The sequence below is a fragment of the Talaromyces amestolkiae genome (genome assembly GCF_001896365.1).
Source record: "Talaromyces amestolkiae strain CIB chromosome Unknown scaffold8.1, whole genome shotgun sequence".
In the NCBI taxonomy this organism is placed as follows: Eukaryota; Fungi; Ascomycota; class Eurotiomycetes; order Eurotiales; family Trichocomaceae; genus Talaromyces; species Talaromyces amestolkiae.
Genome location: NW_024468044.1, coordinates 661,329 through 684,096, shown reverse-complemented (window position 1 = coordinate 684,096; position 22,768 = coordinate 661,329). Strand labels below are relative to the sequence as shown.

The window sequence follows — 22,768 nt, the reverse complement described above, 5'->3', positions numbered from 1 at the left end:
CTCAACTAGGAGTTCAATCAGTCGCTGTAAAGGCTGATTTTCTTCAAAGAATTGTCCAGAAACATAGTCTAGAATGATCAGAATGATAGACTCTAGATGAAAGCCTGATATTAACCAGGATATACCCTATAAGATGATCCACAACGGCTACACGCTTGACGTCCAGCTGGATAGTATTTTCTGGATCTATGAGTCGACTTATTGCAATCACAGCGTGGGTGTGTTGAAAATACTGATAATTATCGTGAATCATAGGTATATACATGTCATGAGGTCTAAATTCTATGTATGCAGGTCAATAAAATGCAAGAACATACAAACAACTCCGTGATCACTCAGGCCATGCAAATGCAAATGCAACCATATCTCTAGTCAAAGTACCGACCGCGCAAACATCATGGGAATCAATCCGGACCGCGCTCAAGATCTCTCTCTTCTCTTGCCAACGTTACCGTTTCGTTATTGTCTGTAACGCCTTGTTCGACTGGTGTCTGTACCACAGACGAGGTATTTGTCTTGTTTTCCCTATCTCTGCCATCTTCCTTCTCAGCTAGCAGCTCCTCAACACTCTTACCGGATTCTTTGGCCTCGCGGACAATTTGGCGATGACGAAGACGCCATATTACATGGCTCGTAAACAAGCCTACTTCGGCGAGGAAGCTATATCCGTGGTTAGTGAGATGGGTATCAAGAGCTTAAGAATAGAACTTACACGACAAGGTACAATATTCCACCGAGTATATCAAATGTACCTTGTGCCGCTATTCGACGAGTCAGTGTTTCCCTTGTCCGGTCGAAGCGCTAATGCAACTTACCAAGAGCAAAGAGTGAGAAGAGAGCTCCGAGGCTGTCAATACTCAGAAACACCCAATCTGTACTATTAGCATCTTCAAGACGAGAAGCTATAGGTGTGATTCGTGACTTACTGACACCCGCAACCCTTCCTCTCCGTTTCCAAACTTCAAAATATAATGGGACAAAGCCCACGGCAAGCATGATAGCAGCTATGACGCCGAAAATCAGGTCTGGCCAAGTTATACCCTTGCGGTACGGAATCTATCATACCGTCAGCGTCGGTTTCTTCGTGAGAGCTAATGAGCAGACGTACCCGTAACGTAAGAATGAACATAACTTCAAGACCAGCGCATAACAGACAAGAGCCGATGACGAGAAGTGTAGCTTTTAGCCGTGAATGTCCGCTACGATACAGTTAGCAAGTAGCCAGTGAAAAGTTGAGTTGAGGAGGATACTTACTGGTGGTAGTAAAGTATCTGACCCCAGCTAACAAAGCCAAAGAAGCCAAATATTTGAGGCTGGATCTGCAGCGGAATATTGACATTCTGACACGAATTAAAACACATGTATATAACTCAAATACATCAAAAAAGCATACCTGAAGAATCATATAAACCCCAAACGGCACCGAGCCTGCACAAACCCCAACGTTAGCACTCTGTCTAAGCAGCCTGGAAAGAGGAAACATACAAACAGCCCACAACAACATCATGCTCGCCGGCAATCCATCAGTCTTTTTGTGTCGCCAATTGTGCCATATCTGCGGCACGAGTTGGATGCACCAGAACACCGTGCCGATTGTGCCGAGCACGTTTGCGGCGACAGGTATATTCTCGGTGGCCATGATGCAGAGACGCTATGCAGGTGGAATATGAGCACTATCAAACAATTCTATTGAGGTCGAAACATCGAAGTGGCAGATGCTAGATACAAATATTTAAAAGAAAGAGATGTTCAACAAGTTCACATGACCGTATCCCTAAGTAAGCAGACAAAGAGACACAAGGCTTCCGGTCCAGCCAAACCTAAAATTTCGGATTTATACATGATTCGAACCAAAAATGGGCAATGACTCGAGAAAAAAGCTCTGCGTTCTCCGGTTTTTGTGGGGGGATGTTCTAGAAGATATTACGTACTGACGTGACTGCCATTACTAGATGAGCGCTATGTGGATTGACCGCTACGAGCACACACACTCCATAGGAAATGTATTGGTAATCACAGCAAGAAGACAAAGAAAGAGAAGCGAAACAAACCTCGATATGGAAGGTCGGAAGAGAGAATACGCTCTTTCGACGTCAGAAAAAAAATATGAAGAGAAAGTTCCGTGATTGGCTAACTTAATCCAGTTTATGACTTTAGCCCTAACGCGCTAGGCCTGATATGGTCAATATATAGAGAAAGGTCGGAGGTCTTCGGCCAATCAGAGATTTATCCGAAAGAACGACTTTATACAACTTAGGTCGAAGATGCCATCAATTGAACACGAATTGACTATTCTACATATACCTGACACTGAGTCATCCAATTTTGTGAAACCTCCTGAAAGAACATCCACTTTAAACAGCAAGAAACAAAAAGACAAGTAAAAAGAACAACCCAGTACTATGGTCATGAGAAGGTAATAATTCAAATCCCATCGCAACATGACATGACGTATTAACCGAAGATGAAGAGAAGAAAAGAGATTGAAGAAATCAGTCAGAAGGAAATATGCCGCAGGATGATCCTGTCACAAGGGTATCAAAGTATCAAGTATCAAGTAAACTGGTGTATGACGCCGAGGCGGAAATCGCATTAAGGAGCAAACGTTCATTGGAGAAATTTCTGATTTTATTTTTTCATCCTCATCTGTGCTTTCTTCTTCTGCCTGCACAGGACAAAACACTAAAGCAAGATGAGGTAATTCGAGGGGGCAATACCCGTCTCTCCGTTTGCTCTTCTTGCTTGCCACCATCGGCCGCTGACATCGGATACTTCGAGTTCCTCGCCCTTGGCGAAGCTGATTTCATTGGCATCATCAGGGTTCGCATCATACGAGTAGATGGCCTTGGCCTTGTAGGGGTATTCCGTTGGTTGACTGACTTCATTCGAAGAGTCCACGGCACCGCTGGTAGGGAAGTTGGTGGCAGTTGTGTTGCGCTTGTCAGAGCCCGGGGGGCCACCTGGGTAGCCGGACATGGGCGAAGATGTCTCGAATCCATTGAGCTGAGCTGAGGTGTACATCTGAGGGGGCTGGCTGACTGTGGTACCAGGACGAGTGCCGAAAGCGTTGGATTGCGGGCGGCTGTTGTGGTACGAATTTCCTTCCTTATTCAATGCGAACGAGTCGATAGTCCGGCGGTGGCCTGCCTGGGGTGTGGAACCAAAGTAGAATATCCAGATGATCTGCCATGATTAGCGACGCGATCACCAAAATATCCAGTCAGACTTACAATGATCATAGACAACAAGATAAAACCAGCAGCAGCAGCCTGCTTCGATGGTTGCGGTTGGTAAACCAAAGAGTTCACAGCCAAAGTGGTGAATACCAGGCCAGCAGAAAGATATCCAGTAATCTAAAACAATCAGCATTTATACGCTTCTCAGAGGGGTTTTTGCGCATACTGCATTGCCATATGCCAGGCTAGTATCAGAGCCCATAACGACAACGATACCAGCGATGACGCAGATCATGTAGGCGACCGCCCACCAGACGTAGTTGGGGAAATCTGTCTGAACATTGGCGATGATCGAACCGATAAACGAGATGAGCCAAGCAAGCTAAGACTGTCAGCATTCGTTCATCGGAACCACGCGAGCGCGGTAAGTAGAGTAGCTACGTACGATTGATATAGAAACGGTGGCCAATGCGAAAGGATCGCCCAGAATATTACTAGCGCTGAAGCGAGCCATTGCGGCGATGTGTTGATGGTATGGGAGTATTGTAGGGCGGTTTGGCGATACAGTCACCAAAAACGAGCGATTTCAAGTCGACAGAATGAATCGTAATCGCGAGAGATATTATAGCAAAATCTCGGTTGATATTTTATCTCTGTAGTCCGTATTGAGCGACGTCGATGTGGTCACGTAACCCCAATCCAGGCGGCGGATACGTGCGGCAAGGAAACGTGTCGGGGTAAGACCGTCGGAACCAGATGCGATACCCAAGGAAGATTTTCACCACAACAATCGGATCGACTTTAGACAATCCTTGACGATGGTTTAGCGTAGAGGAGGCTGGATTCGTCGAGTGGCTGGCTGCTGAGGTACGGTAAGGATTTTGATTCAAAGACCAGATCAGCACCAGGCTGCGGTAGGGGGAGAAGCAGGTAAACAGAAGGAAAGGTGTTGAAGTAGTATAGAGCGCAGAAACAGATATAGTTGAAAGAAAATAGTCGAAACGAGTGAATGAAAGGAATTGCCTACGAGGGCAGGAGTGTCGTTGAGTGTGATGGTGCGGTGGTGGTGGTGTGTGTGGTGGAGGAGGTGTCTGGAGAGAGGTTATTCACTTGGGAGGAAAGGTAAGAAGGGGCGTACGTACTATGTAGTTAGTTACCAGTAATCGATTATTATTAGGGTGGGTAAAGTGGGTGCTTGGACGCGACTGTTCGTATTGGCAGCGACGTATCTGTCTGTATTGCGCTGTACCGTACGTGGCAAGCGTAATCGAGCCAGCCCCGTGAAGTAGGAACAGGACCAGCCCTAACCCCGAAACAGCATGGCGGGCCTGCGTACGGACGCTGTACTGGTACATGCTTTTTCGTACTGGCAAGTTTAATTACACTTTTCGACCCTTCCGTATGCTCCGTAATTCGTCGCTCAGCCTCTCAGCCATCAGGATCTACTCGCTTAGTTATTACAGCAGACGGGATCTCTGAATCAGATGAGATGGAATGAATTCAGATGACTCTGCAGGACGAAAACGAGACGATAACGACAAAGAAAAGTAAGAAATGACGTCCGCACGGGGCAATGCATGCATCTGGGACTGTTTCACATCTTCTCTGACGCTGCCCAAACAGACTCCTGCTGATCGACTTTTTGTCACGAACTCCGACAGACGCAAGTATCTGTTGCCAAGACTTACTCTAACCCAGTCGACGCCTCGAGAAATTAGAAAGTAGAAGTTATGATGTTTACCCCGTAAGTTGCAGAGTAAGCATACATACTACGTACATGGTACTGAGCAAAGACAGGCGAATTCTACCACGGAGTACATAAGTAAAGGATAATAAAAATAGCCAAGGCCCCGTTGATCTGAAACAGCCAATTGGAGGCTGAGTTACCGCCAGGAACGGGCTAGGCCTGGCTGGCTGTGCCGATCCGCTGTTAATTGGCCTGTAAGTTACATCTTCAAATTGCCCTGTACTATACGTACTATGTACATAATATTACCGACACATCGATTTGGTCTCCCTTGCTGTATGCACGACCAGTAAGAACAACGCAAGGTAGGAAATACGATTAATATCACGATATATTGTCTGTGTTGAGAAAAATGAGCATCGCTATGATTTAATTGAACAGAGAATGAACTAACGTTGCCGGCATTCAAGACACACTTGGCGCTTGCAATCCACTGCACGGCGTCAACGATGATAATCACTCTACGGAGTACGTACTCACAGACTTGTTGCCTATCAAGGCAGCGGCTAATGATTCAATCAAAGGTTAGAATGACATTATGGCATCCAATCATTTCTATGGGTAATATGCCAGATGAAGATGTGGAATGCTAGTATCAGTTCTAGCCCATTGAGTGGTACATTGACTTGCTGTTGCTATTTGACCGCTGACGCAGGAATGTAGAGCTCAGTCCGGTATGCCAACCTCATATATCAGCAATACGTAGTGACGTCGGGATCGAACGATTCGCGGTACTTTGATCGCATGAACCATGGCTTATGATGCTCTCGTAGAGCGAAAGAATGATGCAAGCCTAGCCGATATCATATCTTCGGTTGATCGAATTGTTGCTCCTTATAATAATGGCAATTAAGCGTCGGTAGTTTGTCTGTCGCTGATGCTGATGTGGGGGATATAGCGTCCTCGGAATGGCTACGCCGACCCGCCTGGATATTTCGCCTATATCAGCTCGAATTGGCTCAGCTGTTCTGCAACATGTATTAGCAATCCGCAATATTCACGAAAAATCCAAGACTCACCGAATGATGGTGGCGTGTAAGCAGCCTAGAACTCAACCATTCCTGGCCTTATCTAGCATTCTCGAGTCGAAACATTCATCACCCATCCTCCTGTTGTAAGACACCGAATCCGTGACCTGAACGTCTTCAACATCAAGTCAAATCTCCCGAGCCCTTCTGTCGCGTATAACCTCGCGCCTCTTAACCTCCCGCTCAATATCCTCCAGCCGCGACTCCCATTCCGCCCAACACTCACTATTCTCCAGGACTCCCAACTCATACCACCGCTGCAAGAGTCGTGCGCTGCGCGCTCGCAGCTCAGATATCTCAATAGCTTGTCGTTCCTGAATACTCAAAAGCTTCTGAAGACGTGGTTGAAGCTCAATGAGCGCGGTCGAAGCTTGTGCGTCCGGGATCGGGAGGTCTTTGAGTGATGAGAGTCGCGATGCGGTTTCGGGGAATGCAGTGGCGTAGGATAGGACGATTGAAGCGAGGTTTTGGGTGGTTAGATCTGCAGGTATGCTTTCGTTTTGTGCAGAAGAGGTGCCTGGGAATAGGTCGGGGAAACGGGAGTCTGGATTTAGCTTGATTAGCAAACAACAACAACAACCTAACATCAGGTTGGCGAGAAGCTTACAAAGCTGTAACACATCGCGCACTGCGGGATTCGATTTACTCAGAGAATTGAGCGTGTTTTCCAATTTATCCAAGCGACGCGCAACAGTGTCGTCTAAAGACTCTGTTTTGGGTGCTGCGGATGGTTGCCCCGTCCATTGTGTTTCGCCAGTAAGGAGATATTCTAATCTGTGCAGGCGGCCCTCGAGTAGCTCAATAGTAGCTGACGCAACGGCGTCGGTTTCTGTGGACATGATTGATTTATAGGGGTTGTAAATGCAAAACTTCAGATAATCCGTGAAGGGGGGAAGCGTATGTTGTGAGATGTAGATTCGTTGGTTGATTCCGTGCGCCGAACTTCTCTGGACGTACATAGCTTCCCCACACGTACCGAATTAACCCTAACGGAGCATATGCTACAGCCAACACCGAGTATTTTCATCTATCAATGATCGTGAAATTACTATCTGAGACTGCTGGTATCATCCAATCCGCCCGCCGCTGTATCTACCGACAGTGATGAGGCAGCTCCTTCTATAACAAAGAGATATACGAAAACAACAGAATATTCTCTTTCATCACAACATCCAACCGAAAGCCAACAGTATGTACGAGAAGTGAACCCCCAAACCCTAGTAATGAAGTCATTATACATAAAATCGTATCAATGAAGAAGACTCTTTCCTCCTCGCTCCTGCATTTCTTGCATCTCCTGACCTGGATGAGAGCTGACTTCGTCAAATGCATCAACCTCGTAGTCAAATACGTTGACTTTTGCTGCATTCACAGTCGTCGCGGATGCAATTTCGTCTTCAGCATCGATCGTTGGCCAATCCTCCATCATTGCGTCTACCGATTCGCCTGAGCCTTCTTCGCCATTGTAGATATTTGCAGCCGCGTCAAGCTCTGCTTGGAAGGTGATGTTGTCTGTGTTTACGAACTCCTGGAGAGTCTTATTAGCTTCGGGCAAATGCAGCAGTGGCGATAGATGGTTCATACCTGTAGAGGTGGCTGTGCAGGGTGATGAGCAAACTCTACTGCATTGTTATTTGCATACACCAAGAGAAGACTCCTCGACTCCCGTGCTGCCCTAAGTGCCTCGATTTCGCGTACTTTGATAGCAGTATAACCAATGACATCCGCATTATTTCTTTCGCTGCTCTTAATCCTCCTATTCTCGGGCTTAGCAGCTTGCTGTGTTTTTGCGTCGTCTGTCGAGAAGCTTATTCGCCACCAATGCCATTCTTCGGGCTCTTTATCTTCCATTTCAATTAGATCCTCTTCCGTTTGAATAGGGGTGTCTTTTCGCAAAACGTAGGTTATATGAGGTGCTGTGCAGAAGCCCCGGAGTGTATATTTGTAGTGTGGTGGATCATCAGACGAGATATCTGATTCTGTTAAAATCTTAGACTGTTCCCTGAGTATATCACGAGCTGATTGTTTTTCAGCTTCCAGTTCTGCGAAGGGTTAGCTAAGAAAGAACGTTTCAGCCGATAACACGAGTTGCATACCATCGACTTTTTCTTTAATGAGACCTGCAATTGCACGTAGCTGTTCAGTTACTTGCTGCGCTCTCGCATCATCGATATCACCTGTCCCTTCAGGCACATGTTTTGGTAGTGCGATGGTGATGGCCTTCGCTGCTTTCTCTAATAGCTCCTGGTTGGACATCCCAGCTCGAGATGCTGTTTCCGTGCATCTGTAGCGTGCTGCTATGCTTTCGATTTCGTTCATCTTTTGAATAGCATCTAGCCTTTTCAAGCGTAGTTCACGGACTGTATCCCGGCGTGACTCCATATACCGATCCGGGTAGAAGATGGATGGAATCTTGACATTCATCGCTTCGCTGGCGTAGCTCTCCAATTTTATCGTCAAAATTTCGCCGACATGATCAAGCCAGACATCATCCAGCTCCTCTCCCGGCGCATCGGGCCAGATTGCATCATCCAAGATGTCATAGAGGGTCTGACCCTGTCCAGTTTCGACATACGTATTGAGAACATAGAAATCCCTTTGGTTCGGTGAATCCATCTCGGACATTTCCTGTTTCATTGCACACGAAGAGAAGACCATTGAAAGTTGATTCGCTGGAGTTGCACGCACGGATGCCTCTTGCCATGCCTCTAGGAATCTCTCGACACCACCATCGCCGCTATAGCCGTAAAGAGATCTTAAACCAGCAAGTGCATCAGTGCTCCCAAAGGCGCGCCGCGTACCATCCAAGAAAGCCATCAATCGTTGTGCCTCGTAAATAATATCGTCCCAATCTTGATCGTCAGCATAGGGGTTGTCTAGAGACACAATCCGGGGAATTTTAATCGACTGCCCGTTCCACCATTGCGAATCATACCCATAATCGGAGGCGGTTTTCTCTCTAAGCAAAAGTGCTTCCCGCGCAAGCGGTATCGAATGAAGTATCGTCAGAAATCCTCCAATATATTGTGCTTCTTGTGAAGGTCGTAGGAATGCTGGCTCGTCATCTTTGCGCAGACGATCTTCCGGGTCTGGGCTGATTATTTCTTCCCTTGTGCCCGAGTTGGCGACAGTCATACCCCAGTTGGTTTCGTCGTAAAATTCTTGAGTGGCCGGACCAAAATGACTATCTTGGGCTTGTGTGATGACGCCGCTTTCTTGTTTCCCGTAATCTTGGCCTAGCGACATGGCTACCGCTTGTTGGAGGTCGCGTTCTTCGAGTTGAGCGGAAGTGAGATTCTGTCGCGGAATCTCCTCTATACGTAGACAGATTAGTCGATTTTCACCCGTATTGGAACATGGCCTCATACCTGCGCCTGTAGTATCCTGGCCACCTTCATATTTGCGATCACTTAGTGTCTCACTAACATTCATTCGGGACGGTGGGCGCGACGGAGCAACTGAGTATCCGGGATGAGTATCGGAGTTTTCGATATGAAATGCTAGATAGATGATGAGCTACAACTAGTTTGAAAGCTGTCAGGTTCTGTTCGCTAGGAGGCTGCTCACTTGGCACGGACTGGTTGTCCTGAGAGTATGACGGATTATTGAACGAAGTCCAGTCATCCTGAGGCTGTGAATGTGCGATCAGTGACTATCATCACTAAACAGGAACGAATTTCCAGGGTACATACTTCGGTAGGGACGCCGTCGGGGTTTTCGAAATATGCATTGATGGCCTTTTCTAAGTTAAGGTTGTTTGCCTAAAGTGCGCATCAGCTCTAGCGTTATGCCTCGTCAACAGAAAAGTGGTGTTCGTTTTTACCTTCAGAAAGAGGACGGCTTTCTCTCGCGGAAGGCTGGTGAAGCTGATGAAATTCCCGATGTCGTCTTCAGACGGTTCGGCGGCCATGATGCTCGTGCACGTTGCTGCTTGAGGAGCTCCAAGCACACCAAGAGCTTCTAGCAAGCAACGTGCGTCGGGGAGCTATGCAACGAGGAGAGGCGAAAGAGAGTATCAGTATTGGCGGTTAGTATTCAAGGAGCCATACTGATTAACAGTATATTGCAACGCAATTTGAGAACGAATAGCCAAACGGAGAGGAAGAGTGATCGATCGATGATGCTTAGCTAGCTTCCCCGCGTGCTACAGCGAATGCCGCCAAAATCAGGCATGACATCCGCTAGTCCCGATTGGGCCATTATAGCAGAGCATACAATCAAGGCGAGCTCTCAAGCATTTGACTTATCAGGGGTATTTATCGCCTAATTCGGATTCGACTATCATGTTACTGTTCATTGTCATGGTTGTTTTTGATCCGGCTCAATAACAAGATATGGTGAATCTAGCCCTTCAAGTTCGCCTTTTTAGGGCTTAACATATGATAGATAACCTGTTGAGACGCAATGATAGATATTCCAATTTGAGAAAATGTCACCTTTGCAGTGTTCTCTCCTCGTACAAGGTCCATTCAATAATTTGCCTTTGCTTTGTCACGACAATGTTCGCCAGAGTCATTCACTCCATCGCCGGTCAAAGAATGTCCAGGATCTTCCTCATAAATAAGGACACTAGACACACTGAAATAATAAAAGTATGACATGAATATCGTAACAGCTTCATTCCTTTTCAATAGTAATGAGAATAATTCCATTCGGTGCGGCCCGGATGATATTATTCAAACTTCTTCTTTGTTACTGGCAACCACAAGAATCTTCCGTCAATCAAAGCGGTCTTTCTGCCCTATACCTGCTTTGCCCAACATCGATAATTAAAGTCAGAAATTCGTAGGGCACACTTCTGTCAAGGCATAAATAGGTGCTGCTTCTACAGGCTTTCAGACCAAAGCACACAAACAACACAAGCATCACACACAAACAACACAAGCATCACACACAGCCTCTTGTCTTAGACCTTGATCCAGTACACAACCAGCTTTTAAAGCATAAAAACACCAAACAAAAACCACCGAGATGAAGCTTTCTATTCTTGCCTTGCTAGCCGTGGCTGTGCTTCAAGTCAGCGGGCATCCTTACAACCATGCTTTTGAGCCACGTGAGGAGACACAATGTGTTGGGAATGGTGGTATGTTTCACCGAGAATCCGTACTCGCATGTATAACCATTGCTCCGAGTAATGCTTTCTTGACTGTAGGAAACTGCTACAATGGCCAGAGATGCTGTGGAATATGCAATGGCCACCTATGCCAGGCTCCCTAGGGACCAACACTGAATTCCTCTTCTCATATGGAAGAAAGAGTCGGAAGCGTGCACTCAACCGGTTACTTGGAGTCTCAAATTGCTGTTCTGAAACAACAAGAATTTCTATAGCGGTTGGGCGGTCTTGGAGAGCTTCGTTGGTCCTGTTCTTCTATATCAATGTCAGCCTTGTCCAGCTGCTCTCTGATTGAAGTAATGTGATTTGTGTGGATTCTGCTGTATCGTTCGAGCCTAAGGGCGGCCCTGGTGTGAATATCTGTGCTTATTGCAATCTGAGACTTTCATTAAGCATTTCTTTTTCGTCTGTCGTCTGTTACTTGAGGTGGCTGTTGTAAGGTGCGGAGATGGCGTGGAGAAGGAACCCCCCGAGATGTCGATTGTTTGCGGGGAAGATGCCAGCCCACTCCACTTTTATGAGCTGTTGGAGCGAGCTTCCACAAGCAGCCTCACAACTGTGGCCATGGTTCATGGGAAACATTCAAGTTGAATCATATCTCAAATATATCAATCTTCAATGGAACTCTTTTGTAGGTCTACCGACGTTGCATTGATCAATGTATGCGGAGTGCTTGGCCCCCGTGCAATTTGGCTTCCCCTCATTCCTCATTTCGTGTCCGAGCTCTCCTCCGTCCTTCATTTTCCTCTCTGTCCTCTCATCTCTCTGCCTTTCACTCCTTCTGATTGGAGATATATTTCATCTCATTGCAGATTATATACTTACTTACCCAAAGTGATTATAGTTGTGAGTCGAATCGCACCTGCACGGTCAATTTCAATGGAAGTATTGATAAGAAAGAGGTGACTTTTACCGAGAAGCCATGAGAATACTTCTCGGCCCAGCTCCGAGGCACAGCTTCCTCTTGAGGAACAATGGTGTTAAAGCTGGCCACCTGTCTAATAGCCTTCGACCATGGCATACTCGAGCCCTGTTGACGCAGAGTTATGCGCGGGGCCCCGATCAGGTGCGAGCTTCAACAACTTTTTGCTTCTACCCGAGGAAGGCTGTTACTGAACGAAATGATGCAGCCACCTTTGATAGAGCAGACGGTAGGTGAGCACTTTGCATCTATAGTGCGAAAATTCGGAGATCGCACTGCGTAAGTGAAGCCCTCAAGGCATCAACTAATCTGAGCAAACAGCTAACATAAACTGATCGATAGAGTTGTTGCTCGCCATCAGAAAGGTCGCTTTACTTACGACGAGCTTGATCGCAAGAGCAATGCACTAGCCCGTGGTCTTCAATCCATATCTGTACAGAAAGGTGACCGCGTAGCGGTCATGTTAGGAAACTCACTCGAGTATGCTTCAGTATGTGGAATATAGAACACACTGAACGGTTTCCTCTACTAATGTTAAATCTACTTTCTAGTTGACATACGCACTCTTCAAACTGGGAGCAATTCTGGTTCCACTCAACCCCTCCTTCAACGCAGCTCAAGTTGTCTCCGCATTGAGTCATCTGGGAGCAAGTCACTTGATAATAAGCGCCGAAGCAAATCTACCTCGTCGTGAGCCGCGCGACAACACGCCTCTCATCAGACATGTTGTCCCTGATCTTGACACTGTGTTGCACGTTTCATCAGAGTTGATTCCATCTCTCAAACAAGTCGTAGTCGTCGACAACTCGGCAGGTCGATATGACGGCTCTTCATATAGGGCTCTCACGTCCTTTTCGTCTATAGTATCCGATCTACGTGCAGATGAAGAGGCATTACCGAACCAAGGGCTGTCTCCCCACGATGTGGTCAATATACAGTTTACTTCTGGAACGACATCTATGCCGAAAGCAGCCTGCCTGACTCATCGATCAATACTCAACAACGGCGCTCAGATTGGCGATCGGATGCTTCTCACAGAGAACGATATTGTCTGCTGTCCGCCACCGCTATTTCACTGCTTTGGATGCATCTTGGGATATATGGCCACGGCGACACATGGATCAGCCATTGTATTTCCCTCGGAATCTTTCAATGGCTTAGCATCACTTCAAGCTGTGAGAGAGGAGCGTTGCACGGCTCTCTACGGGGTCCCGACTATGTTCATCGAAGAACTAGGACTTCTCGAAAGAGGAGAAATCCCATCCGATGGATTTCAATACCTGCGTACCGGTATCGCAGCAGGGAGCAGTATCCCAGCCGAGCTTATGCGGAAGTTGCACAAGACATTGAATCTGACGGAGCTTACCATATGCTACGGAATGACAGAGACGAGTCCAGTGTCTGCTATGACGACTACAGATGATCCCATCGATAAGCGGATCGCGACTGTCGGCCGACTAATGCCGCATGTTGAAGCCAAGGTCGTAGATCCAGTCGACCGCAGCAAGACACTACCAATCGAGACAAAGGGGGAGCTAGCGGTGAGCGGTTATCTCCTGATGAAAGAATACTGGGATGCGCCAGACAAGACAGCAGAAGTCATGCTTGCGGACGAAGAGGGCAAAATCTGGATGCACGTAAGTATCCCCCCTTGCCTTCGAACGACAATACTGATACTTGACATATGTACAGACTGGCGATGAAGCAAGCATGTCTGCCGACGGCTACATAACTATAACAGGCCGCATCAAAGACCTAATCATCCGCGGAGGCGAGAATATTCATCCACTAGAGGTTGAGAATTGTCTTCTTGCTCATCCGGCTGTGAAGGAGGTCTCTGTCGTAGGTGTCCCAGATGAAAAGTATGGTGAAATCGTGGGTGCTTTTGTGGTTCTTTCCCCCAAGACCAAATCATCAGATCAGGAGAAGCAGCAAGACATTCTCAAGGAAGACCTAAGGACATGGGTAAGGGAGAAATTAAGCAGTCATTTAGGTGAGTGACTTTATTCTTCGATCATGCTATATTTATTACATGGTGATTTACAACCAAAATTTTAGTGCCGAAATTCGTCTTCTTTCTCGCGAGTTCAGATATGTTTCCGAAAACAGCCAGTGGGAAAATACAAAAGTTCAAGCTCAAGGAGCTTGCGATCAAAATGTTGAAGGAGAACCAATAGGGCAGATTTGCCCTCAGTTGCGGGCTTTTACTTCTATTATACATATATCTTCCACTGTACATATGTACCATTGGAAACCAGATTTGAAAGAAATAATTGTTCTGTCAAGATGTAGATGCTACTTGCCATCACGAGTGTCTGATAATGAGTGTTCCAGAAACCGAGTGACAAAAGCCTGTATTATTTACATGAATTTTGAACTCTTCCTCACTTTGTACAAAGTCTCGCCAGTCACAATCCATGTCGCTTCTTCCCCCCTGGAGGGAGATGGCGATGTGCCTTCTTCCGGGCCATCCTTAAACTATCCTCATTAACAACATCAAACACTGATTGCATGCGGGCGTCTTGGGCGATTTTCTGAGGAGCCTCTTGTTCAATATCCGGGCTGCAGCAGTCAATGGTCTGGATGCACCGATCGTTCAAGGCGTCTTCGATGGAGATGCGAATCTCAGGGTCTGGATGCAGCATCTTGAGTATAAGATGGTTCAATCCTCGCTTTGGGAATGTCGTGAAGATTCGACCGCATGTTGGCGACTCCGTCTCGGTGATAATACCATCTGGATTTCGAAGGAGAAACTTGTGCCACCCGGAGAGAAACTTTTTGTAATGAGGATCTTCGGGTTTGGCAGCTTTCCATGGGCTACCACGAACAAACAGAGTAAAGCACACTATGGCACATGACCATACATCGAGAGCACGCGGATCATAGTCACCTAAATATGTTAGTCTATAACCGAGAGCATAAGATCAGCTGACATACCACTTTCAGCAAGAACCTCCGGTGATGAATAAGGTATACTGCCGCAAATTCCCGGTGAACATTTTCGGACCTCTTTTGTTTTTTCTTGCTTAATGTCTGTCTGAGTAGTCATTCTGAGTCCTGGGTGTATTCCAGCAAAAACTTCTGAAACACCAAAGTCGGTGATCTTGAGCTGACCTTCTGACGTGACCAAGAGGTTTTCTGGCTTGATGTCACGATGTGCAATACCGTTCTGGTGCAAGTATGCTACGCCTCGTAGTAACTGCTTGAAGAAGCAAAGATTGTCAATGTCGCGAAGGTATTCTTGCTTGATTAACAAGAACAGCTCTCCGTATTCACAAAACTCCATAACATGATTCCATCTGCCGGAGTGCTTGCAAAGACGAACAGTTTCCACAATGTTTGGGTGGTGAAGACTTTTGGCGATGCTGAATTCCGATTTGACCATGTTCTCGTATGCCACCTGATCTTCGTTTCGGCCGCATTTGCGGAATTCTTTGACGGCATATAAATCAGTCTTGGAACCGCCCTTTCGATACATGGTTCGAACTATGGCCGTTGCACCTCTCCCAATCGCTTTGCCACTTTTGCCGGGGATTTTTCGTCGACTACAAAACTCGTCACCGAGCTCACAGTACTCGACATTGAAGTCTGATGGAAGAGCTGTGCCTAGCCGGAGCGATTTCAACCCTGCGCCAAACTTGGCGGGTATCGCAATATCTGGATCGTCTCTGTGTCGTAGACTATGGCCCATGGATGGGGACCTGAAGAGCTTCTTGCGTGATGGTTTGGGATGAGGAAAGCCCGTGAAAGTGATTCTTTCCCTGAGTGACAGCAGTGAAGTCACCTTTTGTAGGCGCGAAGACTTCGGGATCGTGAGCAAGGTGTTGTCGTGATGCACTGAAAAGTGAGAATCCCCTACCGGCGAAGGAGGGGCATCTTGTGTGTCGGATGTTGGGATGCATTGTAACTCTTGAGCATCTCCATGTCCACTTGCTATGTCCCTGGTGCGGTCATTGCGAGCAATGGCTGGGTCTTCCGGCATCCGTGACGGGTGGTGAGTAAAGCCAGCGCGGCGGAATAGACTCTTAATAGAGGTAGCCGCAGATGCATGTGAAGTCGATGAGGAACTGGGAGACGTGATTGGGGCATGTCGAGCCCTTGATGTGTTTCGAGCAGCTTTGACAGGGGTTGATAGCAATGCCGAAGATGTAGCGGTGGAACCTACCCTTGATCGAGAGGTCTTGATGAATGTGAGACGAGGTCTCTTAGCAATCTCTGGAGCGAACATGGGAAATGAGGGAGCCGCTAGCATCTGGGCAGACTGAATGGCGCCGAGTCCGACCCAGCTGGATGGGAAGGCTGTACATCCGTAATTGAGCACGGCATTGTATTCATTGGTTGTTGAGGTCAAGCGACGACGCTTATATGACGTTCCTTGTTCTGCAGTCGCCGGACGAGGCTCGCTAAAGTAGATGACGGGAGTGTTGAGCATTTTGAAAGAACGACCACACGGATGTGATACGCGAGAAAAAAAAAATCGAATGACAAAGTACACTGAGTAGAATGATCGAAAGCCGAGGTAAGGACTATGAGACGAAGCCAATTGATATATAAATAAGGCCAAAGTAAGCGATGGTGGTGGTATTAGCCGTAGTTCCTACCGTGGGCAGCCAATTGAGTGAGTATAATAAGATACGGGATACGAGAGGAATAAGGGGGATCACAGCAACGGTGAGGCAAGATATGTGCCGTGGAGCAATAGCAAAGAGGTTGAAGATGAGCGAGTAAACAGTCTGAAAGAGGTAAATATAGAGGCAGGAGCCTAGACCAAAGCGGAAGGCAGCAGTGTGTGTGTGTGTCTGCCTGTGGTAGGTTTACAAGGCAGGCGCGACCAACTCAATATATACGAACAAGAAGGGCAGCGGACAGGAGTCTGGGAGGCAGGCGTATAAACTGCATTAGGAATCAGTGCCAGCACCGCCATACATATAGACTCCCTGAGCTGGACGTCAATCAGTTACTCCGTCCAAAGTCAGTCGGCTCTGCATGTTTTCCGCCCTGCCAAGAGGAGGCCAAGAGCAAGCCACCGCAGAGGAATGACAAGAAAAGCAGAAAACAACAAGAGATAATGCAAGTACAAAGTCTGGGCATGAGAGGACTCTCAGAGTAGTTACTTGTAAGAGAGCATTTGCGCTTTTGAGCGACCGTGCGAGATTGATACATACGCTAGTCGTAGGTCTCTCATTTTTACATTAGTGACCTGATGCTCGTGCTGATACTTTACGACCATCTTAAGATAGGCATATAATCAGTCGGTTGCATTGCAGCATTACAAATCAATAGGCATCTGGATAATCATAGTTCACGACAACAGTTCGACGATTGCAGATGCCGAAGAGAAGAAATAACAAAGACCAAAGTTGGGGACATCGCCAAGCAGGCCAAGAGCGAGTGGTGCCGCTCTTTGCAGATCAGGGGCTACCATTGAGGGAGCATAGCCTCAGAGCAGATCGCCCGTGTACCACCACCAAGACAATAGACCCTAATGAGTGCTCGGGACGTTACGGAGGACGTGTTGCTCCGTTTCATTATTTGTTCAGAATACATACATAGTACGTCGCAGTGTAGCACAGAGATGCTGCCAAGAGTCTCCCGCCAAGCATTCCTCTCTTGAAGCTCTTACTATGTAGTCTTGGCGGCGTCGTTGTCGCTCGCCCGCCAAGCCCAGAGGAGACGGCGGAATGGCCGGACTCTGTCTGTGATTTTGTGCAACTGACCTCCTGCGGAGTTATGTCTGGATAAATTGCTATGTCAGTGATAGTCCTGCCCAAGGAATTCGCTGGCCACGTCAATACCCGCGATTCGTAAGCTGTGCACTCAATGTCTGTCGCCAAGAATGTCTGTACGGTGAAGTCACACGAAATTTAGGTTTGATTGTTTGTCTGCCAGTTGGGAGAGGGATTGAAATCGACAGCGTCGGGGAATGGCGACCTTAAAACCGACTGCACAGACAGCCTGCTGTCTCGGTGAAGAAAGAGGTATTGCCGAATCTGCGGGAAGATTACGCATAGTCACATACAGCGAGACAAAGACATACGAGGAATATGCTCGTACTGTCCTCATTGGATCGCGTGAATCAATCGGATTGTTGGGAAGTATCAACATAAAGTTTCATCGGGTCAGGTTGACTCAAGCCATAAGAATCTCTAGAGTATTCCTCAGGCCCTTATGACTATGCGCACACCGGACATGCGGAAGACGCCGGAAGACGGCCTCATTCTCCGTCCTCTGCATGAATCGCTGCCATTCTGGCGTTTCAATCCATTTCTGCCAAGCAGTCTTGTCCTTGAAGCTGGCTAGCAACAGGACATCATGCATCTCGTCACGAGATGTGCCGGTAGGTCGCCCGGGAGGTGACATTTCAACCGGAATCGGCTCAAAGCGTGTAACGTAAGGGCTGCGATTTGCATATTCCCCTACCTCTGCGAGAAGAACGTCCAATCGATGCGCCCTCGTGCGCGGCATACGAGATTCGTCAGTCGATCCCGTAGATGCCGCTGGGGTTTCCAGGTTGCTTAGCATCTGAGATGCGAAGAAGAAGATCATGCAAGAAAGAGGCTTCCCATGTTTGTGATTTAATTCTTCACCTTCGTCAGGGTAATTTTGATTCTTGCCGAACAACATTTTACCATGGAGCTTCTCGTTTGATGTGTGCTGGAAATGAACCGACAGTCGCAATCAAGGATKGTTTTGCGTTCCAGTCAAGATGACGTGGTACCGTTCCGCTGGTTGGCAACCACCTTCAGACGACAAAAACAGCAATGGAGGTACCCCACCCTTGGTAAATATTTGGCGTCCTAGTAGCCATTCACGGGCAGCGGAGAGTCTAGGTCAAAAATCTTGTATACCAGTCTCCCCAGTCAATTTTTCTTTTTGAATGTTCCCTTCTTCCTTGTCGAGAATCCACTCGGGCTCCTCTTCGTCAAAATAGCGTTCTTGCTCCTCGTTCCAATCATCATACTCGTCATTTTCGTCGACCGTTTCATAATCAAAATCATAATCGGCGCCTTTGAGAAATCGCATTTCCATTTCCCATCTCCAACGCTGCTCTCCCTCTTCCTTGTTGGCCGGGATGTCGTCCTTGTCTTCCGCCACGATTTCGCCGTTGGGACCGCGCCTGTAGCTCAGCATCGCATTCGGATCGGGATGAGCGAGCGCATCCATTTTCGCCTCTGATCGGAGGAGATCGGCTTGTAGAATGCCAGAGAAGCCTTTGGTGCGACCCTCGGTCTCTCTTTCTGCGGGAGTCTGGAATCGTCGGATGAGGCGGTCGTAGAGTAATGGATCTGTGGTCGCACGGGTTAGTCAGTCAACACTTGGGTGTAGAACCGCTTAAACTACAACAAAGAGAGACCAACCAGCCATCTCAAGATCAGCAGAGAAATATTCTGGATGCTGATCGAGGTAGCGTTTGCGACGGTTCTTTGCTTGGACTGAAACAGGAGGCTTCAGCTGATTTGCGGCTGCATCGGTTGCATCTTGTTGAGTTAGTCCGGTCGACATTGGGAGATATGGCATATTGTTGCTCTGTACAAATATCCAAGAGAATCAGTCAGTGGATGAGACAGTGACATATTTATATGCCTTCAAGGTGGGCAACGAAGCGTGTTGCCATCGTCATCACAAGAACACAACCAAATTATTGGAGCTCTCAGTGGGGCAGCCGCTTATCTATCTGATACCGAATGATACGTTAAAATACAGTATCTGACAACTTATATAATATTAAAATAAATTACTACTGTATGTATATTACACTAAGCTCCTGCCTTGTAGACAGATTGCTCTTTGATACGTCTCGATTTTATCAACACACTCATGTCAATATTGTCTCGCTGGAGGGGCAAGGTAAGCACATCTCAGCCTATAATGAGGATGCATCTTACTATCAATACTCGCTAATCCTTGATTTCAGGTAGCTGGTATACCTTGATGAGTCGTCGGGGAATAAGCAGTAACTCTAAAGAGCCGTGGTCTCCGAAATTCTTACTTTGTCGCTTTCAACGTTTTTGTGAAGATGGTGAAGCAAAGAAAATCAAAGGCACAGGACCGGCCTGGCGCTGATCCTGAGGAACCAGCAGAAACTCGTTCTCGACATGTATGGAAATGCATCGTCAAAGCTATGGTACTTCCTGCACTCGCCGCAGCTTACTCCAGAGTATCTCTATTGGCTTTGGCACCTGTATATGGATCGACACCATCACGCGTATGGCATGATGTTATATGCCACACTGCCATCTTAGCAGGGCCTTTTTTTCACAAATCTCTCGGAGATATCGAAAACAATCTTCCAGGGCTCGCATTATCAATCCCTATCCTTCAAAGTTTTCTCTTTCAGCAGAGCTCATTTTTTAGCAACCCGGCTGGACCGGTACTGACTGAGTTGATCACGATCTTCCCGTTGCTGTTGTTTTCAATCTCGTCTTATTTGAGACGTGTTGACAGGCTAGACATCGGCCAGGCATACCCGCTTCTTACACAGTCGTTTTTTGCAGTGAACGGCGCTGTTATGTTCAAAGTGGCCGACATAGCTTTCCAATTTATGTTACCGGCGTATATCGGATCGAGTGCCTTGATGACGACTCTCGGTATACAAGTCACCATAGCATCTCTCTATGCGTTTATTACCCCTTCGTTTCTTTCTTGGTCTCTCTTCATTCCACCAGCTGCTTACCTATTCATAACGGCGGATCTAAACGTACCATTTGTGAGTGCGGCAAATCGTATCAACTCGACACTGCATGGAGTGGGCTACAGTCTAGTAGATCGGCAGGAGTCGTTGACTGGATATGTATCTGTATTGGATAATGTTGACCTTGGATATCGTGCCATGAGATGTGACCATAGCCTACTAGGAGGAGAGTGGATACGTCGACCGTCAAATTACAATCCGCGGGTATCGGATCCTATCTATGCCGTCTTCACTATGCTCGAAGCAGTGCGGCTTGTTGAATCTGTCCCTGAACTACCAAGAAAGGAAGACCAGGATAGCAATGCGCTCGTCATGTATGAATTTTTCCCCAAAGCTTTGAGTGACAATAGTAGACTGACTTGCCACAGCGGGCTCGGAATTGGTACAACACCAGCTGCCCTGATTCAGCACGGAATTGAAACGACTGTTGTCGAAATTGACCCGGCCGTATACAAGTTTGCACTACAATACTTTCACTTTCCACCGAACCACACAGCAGTCATTGACAATGCAATTTTATTCATCGAGACGGCACGACACGAGTCGAAAAAGTACGATTATATCATTCACGATGTTTTCACTGGTGGTGTCGAGCCCGTCGAACTGTTCACTCTGGAGTTTATGCAAGGACTTGACGCACTACTTCAAGATGACGGTGTTGTCGCGATTGTTCGTCCTTTCCATACTACTATGATCGTATATATGACTAACTACAGTTAGAATTATGCTGGAGATATCTCCCTGCCCGGAGCAGGAGTTGTCATCCGCACAATCAAAGCAGTCTTTCCAGAGTGTCGCATATTCCGTGAAAACGACGGCTCGGAAAAACCAACGGAGGAGTCCCTCGATTTCATCAACATGGTTGTGTTCTGTAAAAAGAGTCGCACACCTCCATTGACTTTCAGACAGCCGAATGAGAATGACTATCTCGGTAGTCAGGCTAGAAAGTCGTACATGTATCCAAGACGGGAGATTGACTCCAGCGTATTCGATATCGTGGATGACTCGACGAAAACGCGTATCTTGGAAGTTGGCAAGACGAGTATTCTCGAGGCAAACCACGTCACGAACGCTATTGGACATTGGACTATCATGAGAGATGTACTTCCGGCCAAGGTATGGGAGAATTACTAACATATGTCTATATGAAAGAATTAAACAAGTATACACTCAACCATGGGTCATGATCACGTCCACGTTCCGAGTCTAAAATAGACCCCTATCCTCCACCACAAGACTCTTCCTAATCCGCTCAACATCTTCATCCCCAAACCCCAGCTGATCCTTCAAATAACCCTCCGCCCCACCAAACTGTCTATCAATATACTCCAGCGTAGCACTCATATTTTCCTTCCTCGCCGACAGCAGCCTCTCAATACCCGCCCTATTCGCCTTATCCACACCCAAATCCTTGATAATCTTCTCCGCCAAACGGGCTTTGACGCTACCATCAAACCCTTTCTCAGTCAACGAGTACTCATCTGCAATGAGATCCCGATCCCTGACGCCCGCAACGAGAAACATGAGCGCTACAAGCACACCAGTCCTATCCTTCCCACCGGTACAATGAACCAAAAATGCATCCTGGGGCCGATCACGCACATGCTCAAACACTTTCCTGTAAGCATCAACGCCATCACGCAGAATCTCCGCGTACGCAGCTACAAACCCTTCGGACCCGTTGTCGGACATGTAATTCGCAAACCTCTTTGCGAGTTGTTCGGGGCTTGAGTCTCGCTCGGGGAAGACGGGGGTGTGAATGACCGTTATTGCTTCATGGTTGTCTAATGGGCTGGATGTGATGGGGTCCTTGCGCAGCTCGGCGTTGGAGCGGAGGTCGTAGACGGTTGTGATTTTTAGTTCTTGTGTGAGTGTCTGTAGGCCTGTGGGTGTGATGCGTGTTAGGAGTGCTGAGCGATACACGAAGTTTCGTCGTGTGGAGGAGAAGTCTGTGATGCGGTAGCCGCCTATGTCCCGGAAGTTGGGGACGCCGTCGACGTGGATGAAGGGTGGTGAGGCTGTTGATGGTGCTGCGGCTTCGATTACTTGTTCTGCGACGCTCATTTTGTTGTCTTCGTGGGGAAGTATTT

The 22,768-nt window shown here is 47.4% G+C and overlaps 9 protein-coding genes across 9 annotated transcripts; 2 read left to right on the top strand and 7 right to left on the bottom strand.

Moving 5' to 3' along the window:
* Window positions 1-404: 404 nt before the first annotated feature.
* On the bottom strand, window positions 405-1,639 carry BHQ10_004790 (uncharacterized protein; the record flags this gene model as incomplete). The annotated part of the gene is made up of 8 exons (XM_040877194.1): window positions 405-660; window positions 713-761; window positions 816-872; window positions 927-1,056; window positions 1,109-1,199; window positions 1,255-1,340; window positions 1,394-1,428; window positions 1,486-1,639. 8 exons carry the CDS (start codon window positions 1,637-1,639, stop codon window positions 405-407), a joined length of 858 nt encoding a protein of 285 aa, XP_040733294.1.
* A 1,043-nt stretch (window positions 1,640-2,682) lies between these two features.
* On the bottom strand, window positions 2,683-3,690 carry BHQ10_004789 (uncharacterized protein; the record flags this gene model as incomplete). The annotated part of the gene is made up of 4 exons (XM_040877192.1): window positions 2,683-3,183; window positions 3,231-3,353; window positions 3,403-3,558; window positions 3,622-3,690. The coding sequence occupies 4 exons, from the start codon at window positions 3,688-3,690 to the stop codon at window positions 2,683-2,685; spliced, it is 849 nt and encodes a 282-aa protein (XP_040733293.1).
* A 2,389-nt stretch (window positions 3,691-6,079) lies between these two features.
* On the bottom strand, window positions 6,080-6,790 carry BHQ10_004788 (uncharacterized protein; the record flags this gene model as incomplete). Its single annotated transcript, XM_040877191.1, has 2 exons — window positions 6,080-6,495; window positions 6,559-6,790. The coding sequence occupies 2 exons, from the start codon at window positions 6,788-6,790 to the stop codon at window positions 6,080-6,082; spliced, it is 648 nt and encodes a 215-aa protein (XP_040733292.1).
* Window positions 6,791-7,200: 410 nt separating this feature from the next.
* Window positions 7,201-9,861, bottom strand: BHQ10_004787 (uncharacterized protein; the record flags this gene model as incomplete). Its single annotated transcript, XM_040877190.1, has 7 exons — window positions 7,201-7,479; window positions 7,536-7,993; window positions 8,048-9,265; window positions 9,320-9,451; window positions 9,519-9,582; window positions 9,644-9,712; window positions 9,775-9,861. The coding sequence occupies 7 exons, from the start codon at window positions 9,859-9,861 to the stop codon at window positions 7,201-7,203; spliced, it is 2,307 nt and encodes a 768-aa protein (XP_040733291.1).
* Window positions 9,862-12,185: 2,324 nt separating this feature from the next.
* On the top strand, window positions 12,186-14,163 carry BHQ10_004786 (uncharacterized protein; the record flags this gene model as incomplete). The annotated part of the gene is made up of 5 exons (XM_040877189.1): window positions 12,186-12,265; window positions 12,329-12,476; window positions 12,538-13,623; window positions 13,679-13,979; window positions 14,045-14,163. 5 exons carry the CDS (start codon window positions 12,186-12,188, stop codon window positions 14,161-14,163), a joined length of 1,734 nt encoding a protein of 577 aa, XP_040733290.1.
* Window positions 14,164-14,394: 231 nt separating this feature from the next.
* BHQ10_004785 (uncharacterized protein) lies at window positions 14,395-16,418 on the bottom strand (the record flags this gene model as incomplete). Its single annotated transcript, XM_040877188.1, has 2 exons — window positions 14,395-14,876; window positions 14,924-16,418. 2 exons carry the CDS (start codon window positions 16,416-16,418, stop codon window positions 14,395-14,397), a joined length of 1,977 nt encoding a protein of 658 aa, XP_040733289.1.
* A 1,697-nt stretch (window positions 16,419-18,115) lies between these two features.
* Window positions 18,116-19,489, bottom strand: BHQ10_004784 (uncharacterized protein; the record flags this gene model as incomplete). Its single annotated transcript, XM_040877187.1, has 4 exons — window positions 18,116-18,640; window positions 18,698-18,783; window positions 18,835-19,272; window positions 19,345-19,489. 4 exons carry the CDS (start codon window positions 19,487-19,489, stop codon window positions 18,116-18,118), a joined length of 1,194 nt encoding a protein of 397 aa, XP_040733288.1.
* A 1,423-nt stretch (window positions 19,490-20,912) lies between these two features.
* On the top strand, window positions 20,913-21,812 carry BHQ10_004783 (uncharacterized protein; the record flags this gene model as incomplete). The annotated part of the gene is made up of 3 exons (XM_040877186.1): window positions 20,913-20,992; window positions 21,047-21,347; window positions 21,399-21,812. The coding sequence occupies 3 exons, from the start codon at window positions 20,913-20,915 to the stop codon at window positions 21,810-21,812; spliced, it is 795 nt and encodes a 264-aa protein (XP_040733287.1).
* A 72-nt stretch (window positions 21,813-21,884) lies between these two features.
* BHQ10_004782 (uncharacterized protein) lies at window positions 21,885-22,742 on the bottom strand (the record flags this gene model as incomplete). The annotated part of the gene is made up of 1 exon (XM_040877185.1): window positions 21,885-22,742. The coding sequence occupies one exon, from the start codon at window positions 22,740-22,742 to the stop codon at window positions 21,885-21,887; it is 858 nt and encodes a 285-aa protein (XP_040733286.1).
* Between the last annotated feature and the right edge of the window lie 26 nt (window positions 22,743-22,768).